At 59.8% G+C, this 19463-nt stretch overlaps 2 protein-coding genes across 2 annotated transcripts in view; one reads left to right on the top strand and one right to left on the bottom strand.

Moving 5' to 3' along the window:
• The first annotated feature begins 2113 nt into the window (after positions 1-2113).
• FZD9 (frizzled class receptor 9) lies at positions 2114-4273 on the top strand. The gene has a single exon (XM_066636499.1). It carries the CDS (start codon positions 2114-2116, stop codon positions 3854-3856), a length of 1743 nt encoding a protein of 580 aa, XP_066492596.1. The 3' UTR covers positions 3857-4273.
• A 2987-nt stretch (positions 4274-7260) lies between these two features.
• BAZ1B (bromodomain adjacent to zinc finger domain 1B) overlaps positions 7261-19463 on the bottom strand; it is a 29079-nt gene continuing 16876 nt past the window's right edge. Inside the window, exons 11-19 of the mRNA XM_066635028.1 lie at positions 19277-19375; positions 18031-18205; positions 17126-17311; positions 15013-15160; positions 14157-14304; positions 13418-13539; positions 10884-11041; positions 9786-9889; positions 7261-9025 (exon numbers count right to left, since the gene is read on the bottom strand). Coding sequence (XP_066491125.1) covers positions 8662-9025; positions 9786-9889; positions 10884-11041; positions 13418-13539; positions 14157-14304; positions 15013-15160; positions 17126-17311; positions 18031-18205; positions 19277-19375 — 1504 coding nt within the window. The 3' untranslated portion in view covers positions 7261-8661. The remainder of the gene's footprint in view (positions 9026-9785; positions 9890-10883; positions 11042-13417; positions 13540-14156; positions 14305-15012; positions 15161-17125; positions 17312-18030; positions 18206-19276; positions 19376-19463) is intronic.

The raw sequence follows: 19463 nt of genomic DNA, 5'->3' as shown, positions 1-19463 counted from the left end.
TCCCACCAGTAGGGGGCACTCTCGGGCTATGTCATAGCACTCACAACAGGCCTGGTCTCTGGCTGTACTTCCCTGGCAGGCAGGCAGCTGTGCACTTGCCAAGGTTGCAACCATCCCTACGGTGGAAGGAAGGCAGGAGCTGATGCAGCAAAGTTGTGCCATTCACTTGTCAGGCACAGTGCCCAAGCATGCTGGCCCCAGGGGAGGGAAGCAGTAGCTCTTCTGCTACTCCTGTACAGCCACGGGGGTCACACACATTGTACCCCTGTCTCCCCCCTTCAGCTGAATGCCCAGCAAAGCCTCAGCTGAGAGTTGCGGACCTGCCTCTCAGACTTTGAGCTGTGCCTGGGAACAGTTTGGCTGTGGGTTGTGCCCCCAACCAGCAATGCACTTTTGACTGGTTGTAGCTTCTGGGACATCTTTGGTGACAGGCCCAAGTACCACACACTGTGGTTGTCTAGGCCAGGGGTCTCTAAACTTTTAGGCCAGAGAGCCACATCAAATATCTGGAATGGTGTCGAGGGCTGGAAAAAACTTCAGATGGCCCTCAGAACACCTCCAGACGCAAATGGAGCACAGCTCTGGTCACATGTGGATGAGTGGGCCAGAGGCTTGCACGGTTGGGGGTGTGTGTGTGCTCCCAGGTCTCTTTTGATGTACATGATGCCTCTCCTTGGGGTGCACACGCAGACTGAGAGAAGAGGCCCCTGCCCCCAGGCGCTTACAGTCTGGCTGAGCCCTTCGCCTGAGAGAGTGTGACCAGGCCAGGAAGCCAGCACCTCCAGAACATGTGCCTGTTGCTTTGTGGCAGGGCAGAGCAGGACAGCCACCCTGGGGTAGGTAAGAGCCTCTGCCTGGCGGCTGGGGTGGAAGAGTGCCTCCAGTTGGCGACTAAAGACATGGGGCCAGGAAACTGGGGTTCCATTGTTTACAGAGACTTTCTTCACAGAGGGACACGTTCAAAAACGTGACAGCCTCCCCCCAGTGTACACCACGCAGTGTTATAGTTCCACCCCCCATCTCCCTTCTGTGTACATGCAGCCCAGATCCTGGACGACCCTCTGGTGCAAATGATGCTGGTGGGAGGACACTGCCTCTTTGGGGGTCGTTATGCTCCGCTCCTCCCTCCCTCCCTCCCTCGCTGGCTGGCTGGCTGGCTCCAGGCACAGGCCTCCGGTAGCCCTTTGAAACCGGAGCCCAGGGGCCTTGTGCCATCTATTTCTGTGAAATTCCAGAGGAAGATAAATTTATCTCCCAAGGATCCATGTGGCTGAGTTCTTCACCTCCCCCCAGGGCTCCCTCCCTCTCTCCCGCAAGGGGGGCAGCGTGGCCACCCCCCCATGCTTCCCTTGGGGCAAGAAAGCCTGTCCTCCTCCCGAAGGCCAGGCGCTAGGGTCAGCAAGAGCTGAGAGGGGCCCCCTTTGCAGCTGGGTGTGCACGTGCACACCAGAGCCCCGAGCTGCCTTTGGGGTGGCCGGCTGGGAGGGGGGCAATGCGCTGGGCTGGAAAGAGAAGGGGCGCCACCTTTTAGAACATTTTACAGGCCACGTCTGTACTACGAAAGCTGCTCACGTCAGCAGGCAGCAGCAAGAGGAAAACACCCGGAGAGCGAGCCCCAAAGCCGGAGGCCCGCAGCAGGCCCGCAGACTGGGGAACCCCAGACCGGGCTCCAAGGGGCGCAGGCCAGGGGCCGCCAAGGGAGCGAACTGCGCTCGAGGCCCCGCTCCTGCCAGACACCTGCGGCTCTCCCGCGGAGGCGGGGGCGCCCTCCACAGTCCTGACCCCAAACTCTTCAGGACTCCGCAGGCGCAAGCTCACCAGGGCCGCGTCCGGCCCCGGAGGAGGGCGGGCTGCCCCCGCGGCCGCGGCTCTTCCCGAGTCCCCCGCCCTCCCTGGCCGGGGAGTCCGGCAGCAGCCGCGGCGCAAGGCTGGCAGCCCGGGGGGAAGCAGACGCCCGCCCCGCCCCCTGCCCGCCCCGCCCCGCCCCGCCCCGCGCGGGTGTGCCGGGCCCGCCCCTCGGGTGTAGGCGGCGCGGCGCGGCGGGGCCGTCCGTCCGGCCGGGCGGGCGGGCGGCGGAGGCGCCATGCGGAGGCGGCGCGGCTAGGGCCGGAGGATGGCTGCCCGCGGCGCGCCGCCGCTGCTGCTGCTGCTGCTGGGCGCGGGCGCGGCGCTGGAGCTGCCGGGCCCCGAGGGCGGCGGGCGCTGCGAGGCCATCGAGATCCCGCTGTGCCGCGGCATCGGCTACAACCGCACGCGCATGCCCAACCTGCTGGGCCACGCGCGGCAGCGCGAGGCGGCGCTGCAGCTGCAGGAGTTCGCGCCGCTGGTGGCCTACGGCTGCCACGCGCAGCTGCGCTTCTTCCTCTGCTCGCTCTTCGCGCCGCTGTGCGCCGAGCAGGTGCGCGGAGGCATCCCCGCCTGCAGGCCCATGTGCGAGGCGGCGCGGCAGCGCTGCGCGCCCGTCATGCGCCACTTCCACTTCGGCTGGCCCGAGGCGCTGGACTGCGCGCGGCTGCCCACGCGCCACGACCCGCACGCGCTCTGCATGGAGGCGCCCGAGAACGCCAGCAGCGCCGCCGCCGCCGGCCCGGGCCCCGGCCCCGGCCAGGGCATGCTCCCCGTGGCGCCGCGGCCCGCGCGCCCGCCGCCCGCCCCGCCGCCGCCGCCGCCGCGCTGCGCCAACGCCGACAAGTTCCGCGCCGTGGGCCGCGGCCGCGCCTGCGCGCCCCGCTGCGCGCCCGGCGTGGACGTGTACTGGGCGCGGCGCGACAAGGACTTCGCCGCCGTGTGGACGGCCGTGTGGGCCGCGCTCTGCTTCGCCTCCACCGCCTTCACGGTGCTGACCTTCCTGCTGGAGCCGCGCCGCTTCCAGTACCCCGAGCGGCCCATCATCTTCCTCTCCATGTGCTACAACGTCTACTCGCTGGCCTTCCTCATCCGCGCCGCCGCCGGCGCCGAGAGCATCGCCTGCGACCGCGACCGCGAGCACGGCCAGCCCTTCCTCATCCAGGAGGGCCTGGAGAGCGCCGGCTGCACCCTGGTCTTCCTGCTGCTCTACTACTTCGGCATGGCCAGCTCCCTCTGGTGGGTGGTGCTCACCCTCACCTGGTTCCTGGCCGCCGGCAAGAAGTGGGGCCACGAGGCCATCGAGGCCCACAGCAGCTACTTCCACCTGGCCGCCTGGGGCGTCCCGGCCATGAAGACCATCGTCATCCTCACCATGCGCAAGGTGGCCGGCGACGAGCTCACCGGCCTCTGCTACGTGGGCAGCATGGACGCCGGCGCCCTCACGGGCTTTGTCCTGGTCCCGCTCGCCTGCTACCTGGTGGTGGGCACCTCCTTCATCCTGACGGGCTTCGTGGCCCTCTTCCACATCCGCAAGGTCATGAAGACGGGCGGCACCAACACCGAGAAGCTGGAGAAGCTCATGGTCAAGATCGGGGTCTTCTCCATTCTCTACACCGTCCCGGCCACCTGCGTCATTGTCTGCTACTTCTACGAGCGCCTGAATGTGGATTACTGGCACCTGCGGGCCCTGGAGCACGGCTGTGCGGCCCTCCCCGGCCGGCGGGGCCTGGACTGCTCCCTGGAGGCCTCCGTGCCCACTGTGGCCATCTTCATGCTGAAGATCTTCATGTCGCTGGTGGTGGGCATCACCAGCGGGGTCTGGGTGTGGAGCTCCAAAACACTCCAGACCTGGCAGGGCCTGTGCAACAGGAAGCTGGGGCTGAGGACTAGGGGGAAGCCCTGCAGTGGGGGGACCTGCACTGGCGCCCACAGCCACTACAAGGCCCCCACTGTGATGCTGCATATGACCAAGACAGACCCTTATCTGGGCAACCCCACCCATGTCTGAAGCCACCCAGGACAGCCCTTGTTGGTATGGGAGCAGCCGCCGCCTGTCTTTTGTCACAGGGCAAGGGGCCTGCAAGTGTGGGGGAGACGGAGAGGGGGAACAGTGTTGGGGTGGGAGCTTCTGGGTTGGGGAGAGGAGCCAGCCAGTGCCTGGGCCCCAACCGGAGCACCTGGCCATGGCAAGGCCTGCCATGTGTGCCATCTGGTGACTCCCCAGCAGTGTGGTTTGAATCTCTGTTGCCCAGATCCAGCCCTGTGTTAATGCTTTGCTTTGGGGGAAAGACAGGAGAGGATTTGTCCAAGTTATTTAATTCTGTAATTTATTTTAGATTTTTAAAAAGAAAACCATAACCCAGAAGAAATGAACAGGGACAAAATAGTGTGAGCGAGAGGAACCCAATAAACCGTGTCGGTGTTATTTCAGTGACTGAAGCGAAATGCTGTTCGTAGGAATTCCAGCAGCGGCTTTGGGAACAGCTGCTCAGCCGAGGGAGGGAGGGAGGGGTAGGGGGGAGTGCCGGGTGAAAGATCTGGGCACTTGCTGGAATGAGGTGGGGGAGGCAGCCCCAGTTGCTGGCTTGGTCCAAGCCACCGACTTCCAGAAGGGGTCCTGTGGCCTCAGGAAGGGGAGGGGAGGTTGCGATACAAGTTGTTGCCAGTGCTGGAGGCCAAGGGCAGCCAGCTTTCTGGAGCATATTTTTAGCCCAGCCGGAGAGTGACAAGATAAGTTCTGCCAAGGCCTGGTGAGAGCCATCACACCTCCCCCACGGACACCCAGCCGCAGCTGCTGCCGGTCCTCTGACCTTCAGCCTAGGCTGTTGCTGCCAGCCAGGTTGCCTGGGGGCTGTGCCCAGGCAGCCAGTCCTCGCTGAGCAGGGGAGGGTTGGGGGGGCCAGGTGGCACCAGGGCAGCGCCACCCTTCCCGTGCATTCCAGGTGCTTCGGCCTGGGCTGTCCGCTCCAGTCAAGGACTGGCCCATGTAGGCTGGGCTGGTGAGCTCTTCTCAGTGCTGTGCTGTTCTTGTGGAGCTTGCGTAGTTTCGTTTTCTGCAGGTTGAAGTGCCATCATCTAGCTGGCCAGAAGGAGAGTAGCAGCCACGCCAAGCTGCTCGTGGGGGGTGCTTTTGGGCAATGTGGCCACAGAACAAAGGCACCAGAGCAGGCTGTTCAGGGCCCAGTCTTGGCACCACCATCATGTTGCCCTTTGCAACAGCTGGGGAGCGGCTGGTATTCCCCCTCAGCTCTTCCAGAACAGCAAAAGGGCACAGACCCCCCCCCCCCCCCCTGCAGAGACTGAACTGGCTACTAGCCAAGCAGAAGTCAGCTGCTGAGTGAGCAAAGGTGGGGTGGAAGGTGGCCCACAGAATCAAGGCCTGGGCTGGCCTCAGCTGCATGCGTTCCCGGCTGTGTCTGCTGCTCAGCTCATTCTGCTGGAGCTGGCACCCTCTCCTCCGCCACCCACAGCCCTGCCAGGGAGTGAGTAATCCTTTCCATTCATGACCCTCCCCCTCCAGGTGATCTTGCCCAGCTCCTCTGGCTGCAGAAGACCCGCCAACCCCAAGGAAGCTTGGGAAAGGCTGTCCTCTGTGGCCCCCGGCCAGAGGGAAGCCCACTGCGGGAGAAGAGCTGGCCATGCCCTCTGCTTAGGGAGACCCATCTTGTCTGCATGCTTTTGGCTCTCCTGTTCAGACATACTCCGCTCATGTCTCAAGGGAAGAGGAACAGAAAGGGGTAGGATGGCTGCCTTTGATGCCAGCAGGCTCCTGGGTCACAGAATCACAAGGCTGAAAGGTCCTCTCAATGCTCCTCGCCAAGGCCTTGGCATGTGCAGGAGGCCTCCAGCACAGACTGAGACCTGAAAGGGCACCCAGGTATGTGCAAGGCCTGCCTGGGCTGCCGTATCTTGCTGGGGCCGTTGGGGAAATACCTGGAGGAGGGGGTCCTCTTGCTGCCGGGCAGGACCAAGCCCCACCTGGCCATACCTTCCACCACCCTCTGAGGCTGTTGCTGCCCAGTGGCTTCCTCCCCAGTGTCCGGTACTTGCCCCACTCTGGGAAGTGTGCTGGTTGACACAGGCGTGTCCAGGGTGGAGCTGCAGGGTGCTGAGCAACCAGAAGGTCCTTGGGGGAATACAAGGGTGGGCCAAGAGCCAGTATATGCTGCCCAAGCCGTTGTACTCTAGTGTTGGATTTAAAAGCTATCAAGAGATTGGACCCCTCCTGTGGATCTGGCATCATCACTGCTGTCACCATCTAAGACTGGGCCATTCCTCCCAAGGATGTTCCTTGGGGGGTACATCCTGCTAACACCCTCTCTCTTGGGGAGAGTGGGGAGTCCCCTCTGGAGAGGTGCCTGTAGACTCCCCCCCCCATGTGCACGCGCACACACACACACACACAATGCCTGCCTGGTCTTGCCACCTGCCAGCTGTCAGATATGTGACTGTGCCCAGCAGCTGGGAGTCAGCATTCCTTTGATAACTGGTGGGTGCCCAGCAGCACCTGGCAGCCAGGCTATGGTGAGCAAGGAAGAGCAAGGTGTCACCTGCCTGGGACTTCCCCTCTGGCCCCTCCACAGGGCAGATCTAAGGGCTGCAGGGAGAGCATCCTCTTGGCTTAGTGCCAGCAGCACCTGCTAAGGGTGGTGTTTTGGGGCAGCTCCAGGAAGTGGGGCCCATGCAGTGCCACCTGCAAGATGGCTTATGGCTCTGGACCAAAGAAAGGCTGTGGCACAGTGGCAGGCAGAGTCCACAAACATTCAACAGCAGCTGCAACTCTAAGGAAGGCAGGAAAAGTGCTTGAGACACTGCCGAGGGGCCTCTGTCAGCCAGTGCTGCAGAGTGAGTTGGCCCAGGGGGGCTTCCCATGTGACACTGAGAAGTCAGAATAGGCCTCTGAGTATTCAGACTCCCTTTCCCTTGCCAGTCACAGGCCTTCATCTGCCTCAGAGCTCAGACAGCAGCAGGCCTTCTTGCTCTCCTGGCCCTTGCGCACTTTTCTGGTCAGTTGTGATGTGGTCTGGCCAGTAAAGGCTTGCTTTAGAGGTACTCCGGTGTTGCTGCCCCTATACCCTGATCTGCACAGGCTCTGGGATGCCCTTTCAGTACTGCTGGGGGAGCCAAGGAGAGGCAGATGGCTGGGGAGAACAGCAGCAGGACTCTTCTGCATGCACACCTGCAGCCAACTGCCTACTTGAAGGCTCTGTGCAAGTCGTATATGAAACAGCACCAGGCCCTGCAGATCAGGCCTACATCACAAGCCTCCCCCCACCCCCAACTGTACCTCTTTCAGAGCTAGAATGTCAGTCCCATGATCAGGGAAGCAGAAGCAGCTCAGCCCTGGCACCTTCTGCAGCCTGAGAAGCAGCAAAACAGCCCCAGAGAAGCAGACAGGCAAGAGCACAGCTGAGGTTTTTGTATTTCCAATTTATTACAAGTACAGCCCTTAACAGAATTCCCCTCCCTCCCTCCCAACAACCTTTTAGAAAAAACTTTGTCCAAAGACTTCCACTGTGTAGGAATTGCAAAAAAAACCCAAAAGAAAAGCTGGAAGGGGAGGGAGTGGGGGGTAGGTGTGTCTCAACAAGGCTGTCAGTGCAAGGACCCCAGGAAGATGGTTAAGGGCACCCCAGTGAGGAGCTCAGCAGCATGCTGCACTACAGCGCTCCGGGAGGTGACAAGGCAGCTCCGTTCCCCAGAGAAGGAGACGCAGCCCTCCTCTCACTCCCAGTCTCAAATCCAACATGTGCCAGAAAGGCTCCCCTCCACACACCCTCCATGGAGGGAGGGACCCAGGAGACCCCTCGACTCCAAAAGGGGGCCGGGCCAGGACTGTGCAAGGGCTCCCCTGACCAAAAATTCAGCCTCATCAGAAAAAGGATTGGGGGAAGAGATAGGCCCAGTCTACAAAGTGTGCAGCCCTGACAGATTTTCTCTGGGTCAACCTCAACTAGTTACCTAAGAAAAGAACGGGGGGGGGGGAATATAAAGCAAACACACCCTCATATAAACTGTACAGTGCGTGTCTGAGTCAAGGTGGCTGTATCTTACAAGGGGTTTTGTACAAGGTTCGCTGCTGGAAATGAGAATCTTTCCTGAACTAGAAAAAGTGTAGAAAGTTACCGAGTGCCAGTTTTCCTTCCCAGACACTCCCAGTGTGGACTTGCCACTCTTGGCAGGCAAGCCCGCTCTTCCCTGCACACTCGGGGCAGTTTTGTGGAGGGGGGAGAGGAAACATGGAGGGAAAGGACTACCCTTCCTGCTGCCCCGACCCAAGAGGCCAAACTGAGACAAGCACCCTCGAGGCTGGTCTGTACAGTGATGCTGGTGAAAGGCAGTGACCCTGGACAGGTTAAGTGCTTGCCGGCCGCCCAAGAGGAGAGGGGCACAGGGGAGAGACAAACAGAAGGGGCGACTCTCGGGGAACACCCTATAAATACAAACACCATCTAGCAGCCAACTGGCAACCAAGTTTGCTGACGGCAGCCATGCCTGCCCTTGCAAGGGGGGCAGGGGGTGGAAGGAGGCAGCTCTGGTTCAGAGGCAGCCCTTGGCTCCCAGGACTGGAGGTGTCTCCACACACACCTGAAGGACCCTCCTGCCTCCTTCACCTGTGAGAACCGCGGGCCTTACTGAGGTCACTAAGCCCCTCACTGCTGGAGAGATGCATTCAGGGAATTGCTGAAATTTAGGAAGCCAGAGCAAACCCGGAGGGGGGTGGGGGAGCAGGGTGACGCCCCCTCCCCCTTCCAGCCCCCTTCGGGCAGGCTGGGGAGACCCACTGCAGCCGCATCCCATCAGGTGCCCTCTTCATTTCTTCCTCTTGCGCCCCCGGGCATATTCCAGCACCTCGGCCTCGCTCTCTGCCCCCTCGAGTCCCGGGCAGGGTGGGGCCGAGGGCCGCTTGCGTCTCCTACGGGAGTACGTGTGGCTGGGCAGGTGTTTGTGCAGCATGTCCACCAAGCACTGTTCCGTCTTCTCCAGGCAGGAGAGGATGTGGCTGCCATTCTGGTTGTACTGCTCTGCATTGGTGAAAACCTGCTTGAGGTCGGTGAGGAACTCCTGCACGGAGCGGTAGCTGCCACAGGAGCACTTGCTCTGCATGGTCTGGAAGTCCATGGGGCTGCTGATCACCTCAAAGTAATCCTCCGCCTCCTCTGTGGTCACCGGCTCCCTGCCAAGGAACCCCACAGATTAGTGGCCGCTTCCACACTGATCGGCTGGACTTGCCAAGCGCGGTGGCCCTGTCAAATTTGCCCCCACCAGCAGCGCACCACCATTGCCCCCCCAGACTCTGTAGTGGGTTTCCATATCCGTGCAGGCTGCCCTTGAGCACCTGACAAGGACTGAGCCAAGCTGCTTGGGGAGGGAAGCACAACACTCCCTCTGCCAGAACCACCCCCAGCTCCCCATCAGCCCTGAACCCTGATGCCTTATGCTTCCTGCCACACAACCCTGCCTGCCCAGCTTACAACCTTCAGGAGAGCTGTTGCTCTGCATTGAGTCCTTGAGTGAGACTCAACTCCTCAGTCGGGGCAGAGCCTTTTCTGCATCTGCCCCCACCCAAGCAGTGGAACCCCTGCCTGAGCTCTGTGGCTCTGCTCTTGGAAACAGTGCTCTCAAGGCACGCCTTCTCTGCCGCGTTAAGCAATCCCTTGGCTGCGACTGCTGTGGCAGTGGTGCCCTTTGGTTGGTGTCTGTCACTGCACACTGTTCATGAGACTATCCCATGAAAGGTGGTACAGAAGTGAAGAGAGAAGTGGTAGAACATCCAGGGAGTCGCAGGCAGTGGCAGAGCTCAGCTGCCAAAGGCGCAGCAAGCTCGGCCAGGCAGCTCGCACTCCTCCCATCTCTTTCAATGCCTTTCCACGGAGTGGCAGCCTGAGCACAAGTACTCAGGCACATGAGCCCAGAACCTCCCCCCTGCGCCTCACCTGAAAGGCCAGCTGAAGCGGTACTTGACAAGCTTGTTGAGAATCTCCTCGCACTTCTGCAGCTCCAGATTCTGCCTGCGTGACACCTTCCTCGTCTGGAGCATCTGGGTGGAAAAGGAGAGTGCCAGCTGGGGAGGTGGGAGAGCTGCTGCTGGGTCAGGTCATGCCTGCGTTGACCACTCAAGCAGCGCCCCCCCCCAGCCATGCTGCTGTAGAAGGAGCAGCAGACGAGGGAGCAGGTAGAACAGAGCACTGCACACAGCCAGAAGCACATGACTTCAAGGCCCTGCCCCCCCCCCCTTAAGCAGGCAGGCAGCTGCTGGCACTTTGATGGGGCCGATTGGGTTCCAGGCCAGCTCTGCCCCCAGAGCCAGGAGGACAGCTTTGCAGGCAGCCCACCCCTTCTCCAAAGGGCAAGCAGTGGCCAAGAGATGCAAAGATGGTGACCCAGTCCTCCAATAAGCTGCTGCACAGGTGCAGCGGAAGGAGGGGCACCTGCCCAGTGAGTCAGACACTGCAAGGAGCCCTAACACTCAGCAGCGGAGGGCAGGCCCACCCCCTCCCCTGCACGACCCTGAGATGTGATCTTGCATGGGGCACATCTGGAAACGGGGTGGGCTGCCCAATTCAATCCTGCAATGCTGGAACAGGGTAGGGGGAGCCCCAGCCCCCTGTGCAGGGAGGCCAGAAACCCAAAGATCTCTTTATTCAAATGTCAAGTGAAATGCAAGACAGATGAATTGTGTGTGTGTGGGGGGGGGCGACGCGTGGGCAACAACTGTCCCTGGAGGCCGGCCTGGAAGGCCTGCTGCTCTCCGCATTGTTTGCATGCCAATGGCCAGCAGGCAACCCCCCGCCCCGTCTATCACCACAGACACATGGCTGCTATTTAAGATCTCTTAAACCAGCTTCCTGCTGACTTGGGGGGGGGGGAACAGAGGCCCAGGCCCTCTAGAGGGATGCCTGACATAGCTTTGCTGCACCACCTGTACCAGTACAAGCAGCAGGCGCTCCCAGCACAAAGGGGAGGTGCTTGAGGACACCTGCTTTGCTCATGACTCCTGAAGATAATCGTCCCAGGAGCCCAGCGGCTCTTACCAGCTCATCAATGACTGCTTCGCCAACAGGTGCAGCCGCCTGCTGCCGGGACCCCCGGGAGGTCTGCAGCGCCCGCTTCTTCCCTCGATGCCTGCTCCGTCGCGGAGGGTCAACAGGCGTACCTCCCAGCTTCCCCTTGGTGGCCCTCCTGGGTCTCACTACGGATCAGATGCAGTAGCTGAGAGTCAGTGCCGAAGGAGGAAGGCCCTCCCTGACCCCCATACGATTCCAAGCACCTCAAACAGCCCCTGAAGGCTGATACTCCAAGTGGCCCATTCATGGCCAGCCGCCAGCTGCCCCCACACACTGTGGGGCATTCAGGCCAGAGCTGCTGTGAACTGCCTGGGTTTGTCAAGACCAGCTAGACAGGCACAGACGGTGCGCCTGGGTTGCCTCCACTGCTGGCCCATCAGAAGACAAGCCCAGCTGCACTCACAGACCGCTGCTTGCATCAACACTTTTGAGACCCACCTGCTTGGTCAGCCCCCAGGAATACCCATCCCCTCCTAGGCTCAGCTGCAAAGGAACAAGCAGCCAGAGGCCCAAGACAGGATCTCCCCATGCTGGCAGCCTGGGAGCCAGAGGCCACTACCAGCACCTGTAAGCGGTATGCATAGAGAGGGCCAGCAGCTGCAAGGGTCTCTCCACAGCCAGCCTGAGTGTGGGGGGGAGGGGAGAGATGCTCCTGCCAACTGACAGGGAGGCGAGGTCTCCGCAACAGAGCGCCATCCCCACAGAGGCAGGGCTGGCTGTCCACTTTCTTTCCTGCAGGGGAAGAGTCTCAGCGGTGAAAGAGGAGAACTGCCCTCCCTCCTCCTTGCCACACTGCAGAAAGCTGCCTGGGAAGCGGGCCTTGGCATTGCGTGCCTGCCTGCTACAGCCCCCCTCCCCCTCCGAAAGTAGGTAGCCTGGCGGAGGCCACTCGCATTCACGCCAGACGGCCCCATGCACTGAGGGTCAGCAGCCCAGCATTCTCCACAAGGGCCCACAGGACCAGCACAGCTCCAGGAGTCAAGGTCACTCCACCCCCAAAGGGAGGCGTCTCAGCATTGGCCGTCCCTGCTTGGACGGATGCCTGGCAGGACCAGGCTCTGTTCTGAGGGACCATGCCATTCTGTGCTTTGAGTCTGGCCAGGCCCACAGGAAGTGGCCGCAACGAACTTCCACAGCAGACAGACAGACACAGAGGCTCGCAAATGGGGCTCCCTTCTGGAGCTGGAGGGACTCCACCCCAGACCTGAACAGAAGCACCCACAAAGTGAGGTGCAGGGTCCTGCGGGGGGCTGGGTGCAAACCCCTCATTTGACTGGTTGCAAGCCTCCCCCTCCCAGGAACAGGTCTGCAAACTGGAATCACGGAGGTCTCCCCCAGAGGACTGCTGCAGGAAAGAGCAAGGGCTGGGGGGATTAGCTGAGCAAGGGGGCAGGGGTGGAGCTTCAGCCTACCTCCCATGTGGCCATACTGTCCCCCACCATTCTGGCTGTGCTATTTTTGAGGAGATGACCCCACAAGGCATTTCCAGTGCTGACAAGCACAGTATTTCTTTTATTTAGAAATTTATATCCCACTTTATCTCCCAAGTGGGCATTCAAAGTGGTTTACTAAAAGTCAACAAAAACAAAGCTACTTGTCACTTTGCGCAGAGCTGTGCGGCACCTGCCAAGCACCCCCATGGGAGCACTCAACTGTGCTACCCAGGAAGAGCTTTGTACCTTCAATCCACTGCGTGTGTGAACCAACTCTTGAATGGGGGGACAGGACCTGACAGCCAGGCTGACGGGGAGCCTTAGGGTTGGGGAGATTTTGCTCAGTTGGGAGGGCTGAGGTACTGCAGCTCTGAAGGCCAGCTTTTCCTGCAGTAGAGGCAGGTGGACTCCCCACCCAAGGGTAGAGTCTACTCTGCACGTCTGAATCTTGTTGCAGATTCTTGTCCAGGTTGCTACGCTTGGCTGCATAGTCGAATCTTGGGGTGGACAAGAGACGAGGCCCCCCTCGCACTCACAGGTGCAGAAGCAGCAGCCATCGTTCAGGACTGAGCTGAGCCTCAAGGCTCTAACCCGTCACCCCAAGACTGAGGGCGCCAACTCATCAGCCAGTCCTTGTGGCCCCATCAGAGGATTCCTGCTCCAGCCAGAAGGGCAGGCTGGCATGACAGCAGCATCGCAGCCACCCACCTGCCACACCCACATCTGAGACACCCCAATACCCTCAGACACTTCCAGTGGCCTAGCCACAAAGGTCAGCCCCACTTCTGCCCCCCCCAGGCAGCAGAGTCTGTGATCCAGCCCGCCCATCCCTTTTCCCGAGTGCAGGGGAAGGACCGGCCAGGCATCAGCTGTGTCCCAAGAAGCACAGCTGTCAGTCAAGGAAGTTACAAGCAGCAGCCCTGCACCCAGGATGCCCCACAGGCAAAGGCGTGAGCGCCACTGTGCTCCGAGGCCCTCTCCAGTGACTAAACTGATGTTTTATCTTTCATGAAAATACAGCAGCCAGACCAGCTACAGCCAGCATGGGGTCAGTAGCGAAGGACCTACATTTCAGGCCAGCCACCTCATAGTCCTCCTCCTCTTCCTCCACCTCGCCGCTGTACTCATCCTCTGCCGACTGCTCCTCCCCAGCGTCGTCCTCCTCTTCCACAGAGTCTTCCGCGTAGTTTCTAGAGGCAAAGTGCACAGGAGTCAACACAAGGCAGCAGATCTCTGCGCTGCCACAGTTCCCTGCAGGCCACACTTCACCCGCTGCGCTGCCTCCGAGGGCAACAGGCTGTGCCTCGCACTCTGCCTCAGGGCAGAAGCTGCCAAAAGCCTACTTTGGAACTGCTGCTGGCTGTCAAAGCACCTGCCGCCTGGGAAAGAGGTGCCTAATCATGCTGCTGCCTCTAGCTGGAGGGTAGGAAGGCCGGCACTTGCACAAGGCAGGGCACCGGCTGGGAAGCCCCCTCAAAAGGCTCACGGGGGGGGGGGGTGCTTGAGCCAGGCACCCTCTCAGCATAATCCACCTCAAAAAGGTTGCTTTGGAAAGGGAACTGCGGGGCCACCCTGGGCCATGTGGAAACAAGACCTGAGCAACCACAAGGAACAGCACCCCCCCCACATTCTCCAGCCCCAAGAACCAATGCCCAGGTGGCTCCCATAAGTGTAGGCAGCCCACAGAACCTAACTTTCACGCAAGGCACAGCTCCAACCACCTTGCAGAGTACCCGACTGGCATTACTGTGCCTTGGCTCACAGGGAAGGGCTGCCCAGGCTGCTATCAAGGAAAGGGTAGTCTCACCTGCCCCGGGAGCTGCGCCTGGCCACAGACGGCTGGCAGGCCGGGCACTGCCACTCGCCCTCAGGGATCTCGTAGAGGGCTGGCCTCAGGCAAAAGAGGTGGAAGGCCTTGTTGCATTCGTCGCACAGGACGAGCTTGTCATCCTCGCCTGGGGAAGGGGGACAGAGCACAACCTCAAGTCTAGCAGCACAATGAAAGCAGGCCATGAATGTTGCTCAGGCCGAAGGGAGGCCTCCAAGAGCAATGCCCATACTGCCAGGAAGAGGAACAGCCCGCGACTGTCAGATATGTCTATGCCAACAGCAACAGTGGCCCAGTGACACAGGAGCAGCACAGCCGTGGGAACAATGCTGGCCCAGCACCAGCCGCAAAGTGCAGCAGGTCCATCTCCTGAAGGTGCCAGGCCTAACGCCCAGCACTGAAGGCACGACACTCCCCTGGCTCTGCACACCCCGTTCCAAATCTCTCCTTGGACACCCTTGCCACCTCCTCTGCTCAGCGGGCTCTCAGGAGGCACAGCTTAGAGCCAGTGTGGGGTCATGGCTGCAGCGCAAAGGGTGATCTGGGGGCGCAGCTGTCAAGTCCTTACTTGGTTCCCAAACTGGAGCAGGGACCTCAGGCCGGCCCCTCGCCTCCAGCCTGAGCAATCCTGCAGCACTGCTTTGAGGAAAAGTTTTGGTGGGGGGTGGAGGGGAAGACGTGTATCCTCTGCCAAGCTCTTGGAGGGCAGGAATATCGCAGGCAGACCACATCCTCCAAAAAGAATCAGCTGACACACCTTTGGGGGGTACAGCTGCCCCCGCAGCCCCACGGCGCTTCCCCAGAGCAGCAGCAGTCCCTGGGCCTGAACACAGACCTTTCTTGCGACACACTTTGCAGCGGGCATTTTCTGCCGACATGTCCCATTTGATGCAAGCGTCCAGCATGCCAAGGAGCACGTGCATGCGCGAGAAGGTCTGCGCCTCTCGGATGGCCGTCTTCCACTTCTCCACAGCTGAAGCCACCTGGGGGCAGAATGAGCACTTAGCCCAAGACTCCCAAGGACACGGAAGGCCTCCTGCCCCCTCCCTCCCTCCCTCCCTCCCTGGGGGTCTGGACAGCTGTAGTTCAGGCGGCTGAAGAATTCTCCCTTCCTTCCTACCTCCACAACTTCCAAGGCCCACAGCTCTTGCTCAACATACTGCTGCAGCCAGCCTGAAACCCGGCTGCATTCTTGACTTTGAAATCCAAACCAAATACTCGTTCATCAAGAAAAAACAAACAGCAGAACTTTAGCTCTGTTAATTGCCAGGACAGCTGAGGCAGTAAAGTTCAGGTCATGCCACAGGAGAACAGCCTGGGACGCCCTCTAGTGGCACCTTCAGAAGCTGCGCCACTCCACGGAGCAGGGCATGGCTGCCAGCCCCAGCTCGACAGGCTCTGGCAGAAGCCTCTTTGCCGAGGCACGGACAAACTGCCCCCCACCCCGCTGGCACCAGCACCTGGACTGGCAAGGACTTTCCAGACTCCCCACAAAAGATCATTCTCAAATGTGACCCCCCCCATCAGCTCATCACACACCTCTCCTTTCCTACATTCGCACAGGCATCCTGTGGCTTCCAAGCTCCCATCCTTCTGCCCCAGACAGCTGCGCACCAGAAGCCACAGCCAGGCTCTACTGTTACCAGCCATTCAGGAGCCAAGCAAAACCCCGGATTTCTGCAGAATTGCACATTCTCCTCCCACCCAATTAGACGGAGTGCAGTGAAAACAGGATGCCTGAGCAAACAAGCTTTGCACCACGTTTGAGTTCTCCCCTTGCTACGCAGTACCTGGAGCAGAAGGGGGAAGCAGTCCCAGACAAAGAAAACTGGGCTAAGGCTCCAGTGAGACTCTTTTTCCTTTAACTGATTGCTCAGAGCGCTTCTTAAGACCCATCAGTTTTCCAAGGAGCTGCTCAAACCAAGTTCTGCTGGGCCAAGATAAATGTACAGAAGCTCTTGGCAGAATTTTCTGCTCTACACTGCGGAAAAGGCTTTCAACACGGCTTCCCAAGGATTGCAGAACAGGAAGCCTGAACACCCTAAGCCCCCCACCCCAACCTAAGGCCTCAGCTTGAGGTTGGCAAATGGGGGGGGCACAAATACAGCACCAAGCAGAGGCCTGTCTGGAAGGCTAGAGGAAAGCTGGGAGCCAATGGGGGCCATTCGCAGCTGCTCAGCACCCTCTCCTGACTCTGTGCCTTAGTGCACCCAGTCATCTCTGGCCAGGAGTCGAGTCAAAGACCAAGTCACACCAACCCTGACTCAACTGGCAGACAAGGAGACCCATTCATGCCCCTGGAACTAGACAAGGTGCTCTTATGAAGCAGAATCAGGAGAAGCATGGCTGCTGCCCAGGCTCCAGGGCAAGGAAGATGGTAGTCTTTTGGCCAAACCTCCCCCAAAGAGCTCTGTCTGCAACAAGGGGCTCCCACACTGCGCAGACTGCCCCTCTTCCTTCGGATGGGTGGGTAATGTATGGCAAAAGCCACCACCAGCCCAGGAGGAGCAGGGGAGCCTGGCAGTAGGAGGGCCAGGAAGTTGTGCTGTAGCAACAGCCAGTGGAACACAGTGGCAATCAGGGAAAGGAAGGCAAAACCTTCTGTGGCTTTAGCCATGACAGGCCTTGAAGTGAAGACATGGGGATCCTATGAGGCCTGGGAACGCCCTCTTCACTCAAGAGGAACCCAGAGAATGAACACTTCAAGCAGTGCCACAGAGATCAAGCGGCCTCACTCCCAGACAGGTTGCCTCTTTGGGCTGCAGCCCTTGGCCAGTGACTGTTTCCCTCTTCCAGGAGGAGTCTCAAAAGCCTGCAGGCAGCTGCTGCTCCCTGTGCACCTTTTTGCAAGAGCTGGGCCACTGCCTCCAGTGACGCCCCCATAGTGTTCCAACCCCTTCAGGCCTCTAGTTGAGTGTGCCCTGCCAGCCTGCGATGCAGCTCCAGACCTTAGCTTCTTCAGCCACTCTCTTCTCCTCATCCACCTCCCCCTCCTTCACGGCGGAGTCTTCCCCTTGATGCTTCCTCCGCTTCTGCTTTGGGGCCATGAAGCCCTGCAAGAACTTTTTGATGACGCTTGTCTGGAGGGCAACCACACACTCCCCAAAATCCTTCAGGCTTTCCAGCGAGCAAACCTGGAGAAAAAGTCAACACACACATTAAGTCTTCATTTCCAGCATGCCTTCTGCACACTTGCACAGCTTCCTATCCAGGGTTTCATTCTACAGAATGAAAAGCAGGTGCTGCAGGGACAAGGTCACCAGGTCTTTCTACTGTTGGGAGCAGGGCAAGGAGCAGCCCAACCAGCCAACCCACCTGGGTATTGCTTCTTCCCACCCTTCCAGATCACTCCTAGAGAGCAGTGGGAGCTCTCCTGTAGCCCCTCTCTGTCTCATAACCAGCTCTACGAGTGGCTCTTTCCCACAAGCCACTACAGGGCCACGCACAGACGAGGCTTCCCTGCCAGAATGACAGGTCATCAATTGGAATGCACCCCCTGCCACCACTGCCAGAGGTACAGCCTCCTCCCCACTACTTCTCAGCCAGGGGCTCCAGATGCCACCAGAGAAGATGGCAAGAGCCCTCAGGATGGTACTGGTACTACTCAACCTGAAGTCTCAGGCAGGCACTAGGAGCTACTGTCCTTAAAACAATAGCACACACCAATGCAAGGGTCTTTCTGCCTTTCTCCTGGTCAGCAGGAAGCAGGATGTTTCCCAGGACATTCAGGACCTGAGGCAGTCTCTGCACCCCACCTGTCACCTATGCAGCTGCTTCAGAGCTGGAAGACTCTGGATACTTTAGTTTTCTTCTGGGCATGGCTCCCTCTCCTCCTGCTAGTGCCGCAGCTCACCTTGGCTTCAAACTCAGCCTCGTTGATGTACCCTAGGCCCCCCTTCTGCAGCCTCGTTGCTACTTCAATGAGGTCACTGCGCAGGAAGTTCAGCAGCTCCTGGTTTCCATCACAGGACTTCAAGCCCAGGTTCTGCTTCCGAGCCAAGTGGATGGAATGAGTGATGTCCTGATACCTGAAGAGAGAAGACATGGCCATGAGGGTGGACACCATGTCTGACTGTACCTCACAACCTCAGGGACCTCCTGCAGTAGAGGCCAGGACCTTTGTCATCAGGACTGTGGAGACACTCAAGTAGCTTGTGCTAGCAAAGGGAAGAGTCACACACTGACACCAAGCAAGACAGTTTGGGCGCACCACTCCAAGTCAGCAGTGGGCTTAGAGTAAGCAATGCAGCAGTCCCTGAAGTCTTTTGTTTTACAGCTGGGATTGTGCCATAACATGACAACTCCAACAAGCGTTCTGTTGTTGAAGGCGAGAAGAAGGCCAACCGTTAGCAGCCATGCACTCAGGGACCTCCTTGGGAGGACGTTTATCCCTCCAAAATGCCAGACATCAGTTCTTCAATGGTCCACAACAAGCCCCGCCAGCAGTTGGGCATTCAAGCAACAAAGCCCCCGATGGAGGACAAAGGCAGTGGCAGCGCACAGAGCTAGTTGCACCTGCAGCTCTGGAAAGTGGCAGCTGCTCTTCCCCTAGGGCAGGGCTTTTCAAACTGGGGCGTGGGCCCTGGCCTCTGCCCCCTTAAGGGGTGGGGCAGCCTGGAGGCAGGGAGGAGGCAGCAGGGGGCTTCAGGGGCTTGGGAGCACTTACCCAAGCTTCCTGCAGCCTCCCCAGGATGCGGGGAGCCCGGTGCAAACCTTTGTTAGGGCTCCCTGCAGCAGTGAAAGTGGAGCAATCATGCTCCACTTCCACTTTAGCGGAGGCGGGGCGCAATCGCTTCGCTTTTACATTCACTGCTGCAGGGAGCTCTAACAAAGGTTTGCACCAGGCTCCCCGCACCCTGGGGAAGCTGCAGGAGGCTTGGGTAAGTGCTCCCAAGCCCCTGCAGCCCTCTGAGCAGCGCGATCCTGGGGATTGCACCGCTGCCTTCCACCCACCCCTACTGCCTCCCCCTCCCCGCAAGAACTTACAGTGGCTCAAACTCTCCTGGAGAGTTTGAAAACCACTGCCCAAGGGCCAGCTTGGCTCTGGCAGAGGCAAGGGGTGCCTCCGACTGGCCCAGCCCAAGCGAACAGGGTCTCACCTCTTCTGCAGCCGGTCCTTTAGCTGGCTCTCTCTGATCCCCTGTGGGTGCAGGCAGGTCAGAAGCTCATCCAACTCTTTCTGGCTGTCACAGAGGAACCTGTGGGAGATCACACACACAACTGCCTCAGTGCTAGGCTGAACGGGGAGTAAAACAAAGCCCAGTCACAGAGGTAGGCACCACAAGC

Source organism: Tiliqua scincoides, chromosome 8 (assembly GCF_035046505.1).
Source record: "Tiliqua scincoides isolate rTilSci1 chromosome 8, rTilSci1.hap2, whole genome shotgun sequence".
Taxonomy (NCBI): domain Eukaryota; kingdom Metazoa; phylum Chordata; class Lepidosauria; order Squamata; family Scincidae; genus Tiliqua; species Tiliqua scincoides.
This window is presented reverse-complemented; position numbering and strand designations above follow the sequence as displayed.